This window comes from Dromiciops gliroides, chromosome 6, assembly GCF_019393635.1.
Source record: "Dromiciops gliroides isolate mDroGli1 chromosome 6, mDroGli1.pri, whole genome shotgun sequence".
In the NCBI taxonomy this organism is placed as follows: domain Eukaryota; kingdom Metazoa; phylum Chordata; class Mammalia; order Microbiotheria; family Microbiotheriidae; genus Dromiciops; species Dromiciops gliroides.
In genome coordinates, this window is record NC_057866.1 from 113,220,406 (window position 1) to 113,232,736 (window position 12,331).

Sequence of the window (12,331 nt, forward strand, 5' to 3'; positions counted from 1 at the left end):
TTCATCTGTCTCCTAATATGTGAGAAAACCTGCAGGTGCTTTATTTGATTAAATTATGAACTCTCTTCCACTCTTGCATTTTTTCCTTTTGTTGTCATAATTAATTTTTGACTCAGTCCTTTGTTCACTTTAGTCATCTTAAAACTAACATTTGAATGCTATAATAATAACTATATGTTCATATAACAAGCCAGGACAATTGTTTTAAAAGCAATAAATGTTCTAGGACTTAGTTTTCCATGAGATTGCAGGGAAAAATCTTTAAAAAATAATAAAGATAAGCAATATATTTCAAAGCAGAACTTGAAACATATTTGTAGGAAATGATGAATAAGATGGTTGAATGGGCTCAAAGAGTGGAAAGATAAATAATAAAACTAAAAATTATGATAGAAATAGAAAACATTAATTTAGAATATTCAAAATAAAAGTATTGAGATGCAGAGATATTTTCTATCTAATAGAATGTTTGTTTTTTAATCCACATTTTGACTGTGTTCTGAGAATAGAGCCATAATGAGTGGTATGGGGCCCTACATTTAGTGATGCTTCTTCCTCCATCCTTGATAGCCTTTCCACACCTTGAACCTTCAGTGATGTTCTCCACTCCTTCATCTTTCTCAGGCTTCCACTCTATTACCATTACTTCTCTCTCCTGTCACCCTGGAACCAGGCTGCTACCCTGCCACAGATATTTTCTTGCTATATTAAAGGAGATAAATGCAAAAAAAAAAAAACAAACCCATCCCTCATTGGCATGTTTATTATTCCCAGATTTTCCTCCTTGGAGGGATTAGGAGTCTGGGGGTTGTGGGTTTAATGGAGGTATGAGGTGGTGGCCTCATTGCAAATGGCTGAAGGAATATGACTATCATCAGGGGTTTGCTGGAGCCGGCTCTCATCTGATTGAGAAAACCAATTGTTAAATTTCAATATGAGCATTGACAACTCAGAAACCTGCAAGCTACAAATCAGAGCTTGATTTGTTGTTTAGATTTAAGAGAGTACTAACAATACAGATTAAATTTAAAAGTGCATGTATGAGGACAGTTAGGTGGTGCAGTAGATAAAGCACCAGCCCTGGATTCAGGAAGACCTGAGTTCAAATCTGACCTCAGACCCTTGACACTTACTAGCTGTGTGACCCTGGGCAAGTCACTTAACCCTCATTGCCCTGCCCCCCCCAAAAAAGTGTATGTTTGCATATCCCCTTCCCCAGAGCCCAGTTGGTAAACATTTACTAGAACACCCCTATCTGGTTCTATAATCATTGCTTGAGCTCAGCAGGAATGCAGTAGAAGGCTCAGGGCATGAAGTAATCACCAGATTGGAGGGCCAGTGACTAATAATAATAATAATAATAACAATAACTGGTATTTATAGAGCACTTTAGGGTTTGCAAAGTGTTTTATGCCCATTATCTCATTTGAGCCCCACAACATCTCTGGGGTTTGTCCACACTCTTTGAAGGAAGATTAATAGGAGGATTTGAACAAGAATCAAACAGAATAAAAAGATATGCATGGGTGGCAAGCTATATTAATGGAAGGATAGCCACTTTGTAATAATGAATACATTAAAATAACAGAATATCTCATACTGTTTCATTCCATCTCAAGAACCCTTCAGCAGGTGCCAAGAAGTAGTTCCTAAAGTATTCCACTGTCATTAATGAACAGAATTGATCTGATCCTTCATAGTTGTTTGCAGATTGCCCCTCCTTTAGAATGTAAGGTCCTTGAGAGCTGGGCCTATTTTTTCACTTTATATCCCCAGCACTTAGCACAGGGCCTGGCACAAGGTAGGCACTTAATAAATGTTTATTGACTGACTGGCCACCCCTTCTTCAATACAAATGTGCCCACTCCATAGCAACTCACATGAAAACCACTTATTGGGAGAAGGTTGGTTCATGCTGGCAGGTGATCTTCCCTCCCTTCTCTCTTTATTCCTCAAAGAAGGTCTCTACAACAGCAGCCTTGGGGTGTTCCCAAGGTCTCCGTCCCCATTGCTAAGGTCCGGGGCCTTTTCCTGAGGCCAATCTCCCCTTTTCCCTCTCTGCCAATTTTTTGCCTCACTTGACACAATTGATAGTTATAACTCTTGCTAAGAAAGAAGATAGTTTTGAGGTCATGAAAACACTTAAGGCAACAGTATTCAGATAATCTATTTGGGCTTAGCATCTAACAGTAACTATTTCAGGATCCATTCATTATTGCAATTGCAATAATGTGAGTCTAGACATTATGTTCAGAAATGCTGAACCACTGAGGGAAAAAATGAATCAAAAGAAAATGAAACAACTCCACTGAATAAAAGTGTACAACTCTTACCAACTGAAAAAAAAAATCAATGAGGCCAAAACTGTCTACCTACAAATCTCAGTGAGACAAAGATGAAAAAATATTGCTAAAGTTTTCATGCCCACCCTATCCTACCACCATCGTGTCAAAGTAAATGAAATTGTTTTGGCTTGCTCCTTTGGTGACAGTTATTTTCACTCTGTAACTGATTTTGCTGGCCATCGATTCCAAATATAGTTTATTGTATTGGAAATTCATCAGAAGCGTTTCACAAAAATGAATTAGCATGTATTTACTAAAACATCTGGCATCCTGAAAAATCAATAAAAAAGGATCAACCAAATGTGGAGCTGGAAGCCACCCCACTTTAGAAATCCAACATGTCAAATGCTGTACACCCAGCCGTCTGTTCCCAGACTGGGCTGCTCTGGAGATGTTTTGCCATACTGGCTTAAAAATGGATTAGAAAATTACTTCGACTATGTTATTACATAGAAATATGCATATATAATAACATTAAGAAAGGCAGAGCAGGATGTAGTAAGCTTATATTTATTCCAACTTTGTAAAAATATATTCGAACAAAGATCAGAAGAGAAGGTGAGGGAGTGGCTAGGTGGCGCAGTGGATAAAGCACCGGCCCTGGATTCAGGAGTACCTGAGTTCAAATCTGGCCTCAGACACTTGACACTTACTAGCTGTGTGACCCTGGGCAAGTCACTTAATCCCCTTGCCCCGCAAAAAAAAAAAAAAAAAAGAAGAAGAAGAAGAAGAAGAAGAGAAGGTGAAATGATGTAAATAGAGTTTAATATACATTAAATTCTTAATGTTTTTCCTTTGAAAAGTTGTTTAAGCTCATTTTTCTTGTTTGTTTGTTTTTGGGTGAGGCAATTGGGGTTAAGTGACTTGCCCAGGGTCACACAGCTAGTAAGTGTCAAGTGTCTGAGGCTGGATTTGAACTCAGGTCCTCCTGAATCCAGGGCCGGTGCTCTATCCAGTGCGCCACCTAGCTGCCCCAGCATAAGCTCATTTTTTAAAAAGGGAGGAAGATTTAGAAGTGCAGCAGAGAATAAAACTGTTATTGTTGCGTCAGCTTTGTTTTCTAGGCATCATGTTAGCTCTATTAGTGGCAGCAGAATGAAACTATATCAAACTGAATCTCCTGTATAAATTCATTTGTTCAGCCAGTCTTTCACTTAACAAATCAATCAATCAATTAATCAACACATTAAGTCCTGTGAGTTCTCTGACACATCTGGGAAAGTCACTTAATCTCTTAGTACTCTCTAGGCAACTATCTGAGACTGAATTGCAGAGAAGGTGCTGACCTGCATTGGTAGAGAGAGTTCCCTCATACCAATGAAATCACAGATCCCCATCTCTATCCCTAGCCTATGACATGCATTGCAGTGTGCACTGATAAATGAGATTGGTATTTAATTACAGAACCAAACCAACCCCAAAAGCAAGTTAAATATTAATTATTATGTTCTAAATGCAATTATTTCTAAGAAAATGCTGCATGGGAACAAAATAATTTCAAGATTCAGCTTTTAACTAATGATTGCAGGCACCTTCAAACATTTTTAAATTTGAGTTAATTGATCAGAAATTAAAAGCTGCAAGGGGTCTTAGAGGTCTTTTAATCCAAAGTTACTTAAACCCCAAGTGGGGTCACATAACTGAATGTGGGGGTTGAAAAAATTTTGGCATCAGTGAAAGGTTATGCATATCTATTTTATATACCTATATGCCAGGGGTCGCAAGTGGAAAAAGTTTAAGAAGCCCTAATCTAGTCCAACTCTCTTATGATACTGTGTCAAGATAACGGAATGTGGTAGATGAGGAGATTTAGCAGATACTCGGGGGGCCCACCTGGAGACTGACTTAAACTGATTGAATTGGATAAGGCGACTGACTGCTGACTGGCTTACTTCCAGTTAACTAGAATGTAAGCACATCTGGCTGGTACTTAAGAGGGTATTGTTCTTAGAAGCTAAAAACTTTGAACTTTAAATCGAGACCACCTTTGGGTCCAGTGAACCAATGAATTTGAATGATGCTAGCCAATCAGCTTGAAGAACCTCCCATTTCTGGGAGGGGAACATGAAGGAGGAAGCGGACGCTGGCAAGAGAGTTCTTCCTCTTTTGGTGCAAGACATCGGCTTGGTGGCAGAGAACTTCAGAAGTGGGAGGTTTAGGAAGGCGAGGATTTCCAGGCTATAAGAAATCTGTTCTCAATCTTTCTCTTTCTTTTACTATCTTTCAATAAACCCTTAAAAAACCTAAACTCATTTATCAGTGATTTTAGTCAGTTTCCCCCAAAAGCTGGGGGGACAGATTAGAACCCACATTTAGAATTTTAAATTACATAATACAAAGGAGTGTTAAGGGTTAAAATTCTAGCTAAACTGTCTAAAATATCTAATGAGTGGTCGCCAATAAATTATAAGCTTTAGCAAGAGTTAGACTTTTAAGCATTTATTAAGGAAAAGAAGAATTTGGTAAAGAGAGAGAGAAAGGCCTAGATTCCTATCTATTAAAGGGAGAGCACATTTCTAGCTCCGCTCTCCACCAGAGTCCAGAGGAAAGAAAAGCGAGCCTGAGCGCCAGTCTCTTCCTTCCTCCTCCCACTAGTCCGCGTCACTTCCTGAAGCCTGGTCTTGCCCTCAAAGACCTTTGCTTCATGGGCAGAACTCTTCTACAGTAAGTATCCAGCAGGTGGCGTCATTCCAATCGTTACAGTCCCCCCTGTTGTTCCTCAAGAAACAAAATGTTTCCTTGACGGAACAGTAAAAACAATATAATAACTATTGCTAACTAATAATATGTGAACAACAATATAGAAAAGGAAGAGAGGAAAGTTTTGTCCAGAGGGGCGATTTTTTTTTTTTTGTCCTCATGAACCGACGCTTTGACATTGGTCTTGCAAAGGGAGAGCCTCTGCAGAGAATACATGTTACAGATGGTGTATATTATAACAGAAAGAGAAAAAAAAAACAACAAAAACAAATCAAAACTGTTCATTTAAAGTCTCTGAAAGTCTTTTCTCAGATGTCCTCTAGGTGTAGTCGTGGAATGGAAGTCTTTTCAGGGGTTGAGGTATGGATGCTGGTAATCAGCCAGGAAATTTCCTACAAAATTGAGCTTAACACAACTTTAAAATAGCTTTGTCAATAATCAAATCAAACAATGAAAGTTCTCAAAAACATGTCTAAGGGAATTCAGAATCTTAGTTGTTACACATGAAACATATAATAAAACAAAAATTGAACCATTCTTTAAAATTATAATATTACTATAGTCCCCCCCTTATGGAGGGTAATTGAGAAGATAATTGCTGCGATATTAATTATTAAAAATAATTTTTTTATCTTTGTTTCATCACTTTTTGCATCATCTGCCTAATTATCCTCATGCCATTATGAGAAATTAAAAAATCTAATATAATTGGTAACAGGTGTCAAGGCCAAATTCAACACTGTATTTATCATGACACCTGAGATAATTATGGGGGTTACCATAAAAGAACAGAGAAATGATGGGATATGAGCATTCCCACACTTGAGCAATATATACTGCTCATACAGTATGCCAGGCTTAAAATAGGTGGATGGAATATATGTCCAAGCCACCGAACATATTGGAAGAAACTGAGTCAGACTTAATCAGATGCATGGGATTGAGATGTCCATGGCATCAGGCATATAGGAGGGAGCATAGAAGCCAGGTGTAGAAGTGAGATGGGTGGGATGAATACTTCCAGCCATCTGTACAATATTGTGGGGAAAAATAAAATAAATATTAAACCAAGAGAATCCAACCTCAACATTTGTCAAAAGCCGTTCCCTCGGCCATACCTTAACTTCGTGCATGTCTCCCCTCATGTAACAGTTCAATGTCTGCTCTTTGCATGTATTCCTCTTGTGATTGGATGGCATCTTGGCCAACTGGCATCTGATAACTCAGAATAAAGGCAATTAATGTCTTAAATGATAAGTTCCCATAATCCAAGTCTCATATGGATTTAAAAATTGAGGATAATAAATGATTGCAAAAAATGTGAATACATCTTGACTCAGAATATAATATATAATTATGCAACAATTTCAAATAATACCTTTTTTTTACTTAGCATACAATTACTTTTTTGAAAAATCTGAACATATTTAAATACAAGTTAAAGCACAACACAATCTCAAAGACAACTTTTACAAATGTTCCCCTCTTTTTTTTTTTTTTTTGGAATATGCTTATCAAAAATAATACTTCTAGAATCAATTTACACTTGCCTTGGCAACCAATTTGCCAAGGAAATGCTTTAAAGAGTTTGATCAAATAATCAGTTGAGAAAAAATAGCAAAAACAAATAACTCAGAATATGGGAGCACAATACTCCTAGAATTAACATTGTATTATGAAATCAAAACCATGTTTCAAAATTAGATAGATGAATGAATAGAAGAAAATACACGTGGAATAATAAAAGACAATGAAATTCAAACTAGGGAAATCTAAATGAATATGAACTTAATATTAATAAGAGTATTATAAAATATAAACTTGATCACATGACTATAAAAAGCTTTTACAAATATTCTCCTTGTTTTAAAAACTAAGTATAAAACACAATCTCAAAAGCATGAAAATCTCTATGAAAATAAACCCATACCATTAATTTCAAAATGTATATATAATAGCATAGAAATCCTATGTAACCTCTGAACTGATACTATTACTCTGAGTGAATTCAGAACACTTTTGATTCCGGTATCTAAAATCCCCAATACTCATATCAATACCTTGCTGCTTACTTCTACATTTCTGTAAAATATATACCCTTCCATGGCAAAAGAAGCAGAGTCTTGAACTATGTTGATTGTCATTCTTATTCAGCTTAAGTTTTTCTTCTTTAACCCCTCTATATTGTCTGTCGGGCTTTTCACCATACAAATGCTTTATAAGATTACTAATTAAAGACAAAAGCAGGTTAGCAAAATTATGAACAAAACGAGCATATCTGGAATTTAAAGAGTTTTCTAAGATTGTCTCAAAAGCACAGCCAGGCTGGGAAAGGGCTGAGCCTGAAGCTGCAAATGTAGTTAGAGAAAGTTGAGCATGCGCATCAGATCTCTGGACTTCCCAGGCAGGGGAAGCTATGGGCTTGGCCATAGGAGTAGAGGGTGGGGTCTGGAGAGGAGGGGAGGGACCAGAGCAATTTGAATCAGACTTGATTTTGAACTCAGGCCTGTATTCCTCTTCCCCCACTTTGCCTCCAGGTGCTAGGGGATTAAAAGCTTCTAGAGGGTGGGTCATTGCCTCCAGGCATGCAAAATTAAAGCAACAATTACTGTTAGAACTGGGAAAAGCTGCGGGAATCTCTTCAGGTTTTTCTGAAAAAGCATGCTTGGGAGAGGGAGAGATATTTCCTTGTGTGAGTAAGTTGCTGGCTCTTTTAACAAAAATAAAAAGAAAAATAGAAAATCCACAAAAACAAAGCATTAACATGAACTTATCTCCCATTTGTCTGGTTAAACAGACTAAAATCAAAAATAGGGTAATTAGGGAGTTTAAAAGGTCCATTCGAAAAAATTTAAAGGGAAAACACAGTCAGTGCGCCAGTACTTAGCAGTTTAAAGGGTAGGAGAAATTTCTTACCCAACCGGAAGATCAGAAGTGAGGTTCAGCTTTCCTCTTCGTGGTCAGCCATCTGTTAAGGGTTAAAATTCTAGCTAAACTGTCTAAAATATCTAATGAGTGGTCGCCAATAAATTATAAGCTTTAGCAAGAGTTAGACTTTTAAGCATTTATTAAGGAAAAGAAGAATTTGGTAAAGAGAGAGAGAAAGGCCTAGATTCCTATCTATTAAAGGGAGAGCACATTTCTAGCTCCGCTCTCCACCAGAGTCCAGAGGAAAGAAAAGCGAGCCTGAGCGCCAGTCTCTTCCTTCCTCCTCCCACTAGTCCGCGTCACTTCCTGAAGCCTGGTCTTGCCCTCAAAGACCTTTGCTTCATGGGCAGAACTCTTCTACAGTAAGTATCCAGCAGGTGGCGTCATTCCAATCGTTACAGGAGGAAACTGAGTTTTAGGGAGGATAAGTGATTTGCCCAAGGTCTCACAGGTAATAAGGTGCTGGGATCTCAATAAATATGCCCAAGTTAGATTTATATGTGTTCATTAGTTCATCTCATACTTAAGCCCTTCCCTTCAATCAGTTGTTCTGATTTCCTCCTTGATGTCTATCCTTATCTCCACTTCTGATTTTTGAGTTAACTACCTGATTTGCTCTCATCTCCCATAAGACTCATCTGATCATGAAGCTTACTGTGACATCAAAGGGAGCTGCCATGTTGGAATAGGAAAGAAGAGGGTGAGAAATTAACTCACTGTCTCTCCCTTATGACAGTATCTAACAGCCAGCTCCAAAAAAAAAAAAAAAAGCCTGCTAGCCTCCCCCTTTAAGCTATGGAATCCAAGGAACAAAGGTTGAAGCTAACTGAAATCAATCATTCCAAAGGTGGATGGCCTTGTACAAGAGAAATAGTAACCTTGGGGGAAAAATCAAAAAAAGCTGTTGTGTAAGGCTCATGATACAGAGGTATACTTCCCCATATCCCTTAATTTTCTTTTCCCAGTAGACCACCTGATGAGCTACAGATTAGAAGCAGCGAATAGGTTTTCCTGCTTGATCAAAATAAATGTTGACCTCATTATCTCTAAGCAATACTTTCACCTTGTTATTTGGCAACCACTATAAACTTCTGACTACCAGGGTGCTTCCAACCCATCCCCCTCCTTTGAATGTGAATAGAGAAGCTCTCTCCAATCCAAAGTAAAGATGACCTTAGATACTGTGATAATCTCTTCAAATAACAAAGAAGGTGAAAAAAACTCCAAAGTACATCAAGGTCATCCTGTGAAGTGAATAGCATATACAGTATACATGATTTTCTTAGAAAGTTGATGAGAAGTCCTGTGGTAGTTAACTGCTTGCTTTGTTTTCAGTTATATGGTTCCTGATAGAAACAAGATTTTATCATAGTTTTTGTTAATATGTCAACTTCTATATATCCTACTGAAGGAAACATCATTAGCTAAAAACAGAATTCATATTAAAGATCTAAACCCCATTTCTAGTGGGAATGAGTGATAAATTTGAATTGTGTCTCCCCTTTGTGTGATAAAACATTTTCAATACAGTGGGCTAGGGGTTAGGGTCTATAATCTAGGAACAGACGAAAGCTAACCTCCTTATACAAGGAATAAACCTGAAGCCTTGCAATTGCCAGTACTAAATTCTATAACACAGCTTAATTGTTAAAAAGAATGCTGTTTGGATTTAAATCTGAAAACTCTTGCCTGCCTTGTAAGCATAGTTAGTAGTTTGGAAGACAGCTCTGGAGATACTAGATTTCATTGTTCAGGTCATTATATACTGTTATCTTTACTGTGTCTAGAAACAGCCATGAATACCTGAGTCTGCTGTAGACAAAATAAAGACAGAGAATGTCTTCTTGTGTTCTTATTAAAGATCCCAAATGTCAATAGTTATTCCAAACATAGAAAAGGGCAGCTTCCATCAAGATCATCTGTTCTAGTTCTCAGGACTCCTATTGGGAGCATGTGTGTGTGTGTGTGTGTGTGTGTGTGTGTGTGTGTGTGTGTGTGTATAAATAGGTAGAGATAGATATATAGAGATAGAATTTCCCAATCTTAAATGTTGAACTTCAGAACAAGTCAGAACTGGTCCTAGAATCTCAGGATCTCACACCTGAAGTTTGGCATTCAAGACCATGGAATAATAACAACAACTTCATAATATACTTACTTGTATATACTGCTTTAAAGCATTATGTGAATTCCTAAATTCTGTGTAGCAGGACATGGCAAGCTGTCTCTTTCATGAAGCCTCTCATGATAACTTCAGCCAACAATGATTTCTCTCCCTTCTCTAAAGCTCATACCACCATTTATTATCTGTTCCATACATTTGGTCCATTCTTGTTTTGTTTTTGGTTTTTTTAATTTGAATGCTTTACTATAGGCTGTATCAGGACATTTAGTAGATAAAGTGTTTGAACTACACTTGGGAAGCCTGGGGTTCAAATTCTGTCTCAAACACTACGTAAGTCTGGGCAAATCATTTAACTTCTTTGGGCCTCATTTTCCTCATTTGTAAAACAAGGGGTTAGACTTAATGACTTCTAAGGCCATCTGTAGTTCTAAATAGATGAAATGCTCTTAGTCTCAGTTTTCTTATCTATAAAATGGGGATCAAATAAGGTAATATATGTAAAGAACTTTGAAAATGTTAAAGCTCTTATACATGATACATCACCTTCACTCTTCTGGCTTCAAGGGAGGTGGGGGCAAGGAGGTAGCAGGGGTTGTAGACTTCAGTTGGAGATTGCCATGTAGCAGGATCTTGCTTGTGCAAGATTCCCCATGATAATCCCCTCTCCCTTCAATATCACTAATAGAGCCAAAGAAGGGACAATCCATAAATAAATTTATTGACATAGTGATACAATTAAGTTCTAATAATACTTTCTCCTTATCAGGCTCACACCAAAGTCTGGCATAACTACAATACAAACTTTCGGCCACATCAGAACGGTTTATTATCGATCACCTTGGGATCCCACTGGATTGTACCAAACAAATCAGAAAACACTCAGGATGTCCTTAAGTGCCAACAATCCATGACTTCTGTGATGGGATGGTTTGCTAACCCTATCCACGGGGATGGGGACTATCCAAATATAATGAAGAAATCACTTCCCCTTCTCCCTCAGTTCTCTGAAGCTGAGAAAACTGAAGTGAGGGGCACAGCTGATTTCTTTGCCTTTTCCTTTGGACCCAATAATTTTAAACCTCCAAGCACCATGGCAAAAATGGGGCAAAATGTATCGCTCAATTTAAGAGAAGTACTAAAGTGGATTAAACTGGAATACAACAACCCAAAGATCCTTATAACTGAGAATGGCTGGTTCACAGACAATCATGTGGAAACAGAAGACACAACAGCAATCTACATGATGAAGAATTTCCTTAACAAGGTTCTTCAAGGTTGGTTGAACATCAGCTCAAAATTTCTTAAGTGTTGTTAAGGCTAAAATTCTAGCTAGTCTATCTAAAATATCTAATGAGTGGTCACCAATAAATTATAAGCTTTAGCAAGAGGAGTTAGACTTAGAGAAAGGCCTACATTCATCTATCTATTAAAGGGAGAGCACATTTCTAGCTCCCTTCTCTACCGGAGTCCTCAGGAAAAGAGCCCGAGTCAGAGTGCCAGGCTCCCCCTTCTCCCTCCCACAAGCAAACGTCACTTCCTGACACCAAAGAAAAGACTCATAGTCTTGCCCTCAGAGACCTTCACCTCATGGCGGAGCTTTTCTACAGTAAGTCTCCAGCAGGTGGCGTCATTCCAATCGTTACAATGTTGATGTCATGGATGCTTAAAGAACTTGGGGACAGGGATACTTTTTTTTTTTCAAAATGACAGTAAGTTTGATATTGAGAAGTTAATTTTAATATATTATGAAAAAATTTAAATTTAAATTTCCTCAAAATGTTGTGAACAAGGGGCAGCTAGGTGGTACAGTGGATAAAACACTGGCCCTGAATTCAGGAGGACCTGAGTTCAAATGTAGCCTCAGACACTTGACACTCACTAGCTGTGTGACCCTGGGCAAGTCACTTAACCCTCATTGCCCCACCAAAAAACAAACAAACAAACAAAACTCACAAATACTCAAGTGGGTATAGTAAAATGTTGTGAACAAATTTTTTCCCCCATATCTCTAGCACCTAGACAATGTCTTACAAATAGCAGCAAATATAAATATTTGCTGAGTTGAGTCTACAGAAACATCTAAGTTGGCAAGATCTTACAACTTCTTGTTTCACTTACTGGCTTTGTGACTCCTGAGCAAATTACTTGATGTCTATATCCTAAGTGGGCATAATAATGCTTGTATTAAATTACCTGTATCTATCATAGGGTTATTGTTAAGAAAGAATTTCAT

At 37.8% G+C, this 12,331-nt stretch overlaps 1 protein-coding gene across 1 annotated transcript in view; it reads left to right on the forward strand.

Moving 5' to 3' along the window:
- KLB (klotho beta) overlaps window positions 1-12,331 on the forward strand; it is a 41,902-nt gene that overhangs the window by 10,330 nt on the left and 19,241 nt on the right. Inside the window, 1 exon segment of the mRNA XM_043973501.1 lies at window positions 10,865-11,372. Within this exon segment, the coding sequence (XP_043829436.1) occupies window positions 10,865-11,372 (508 nt within the window).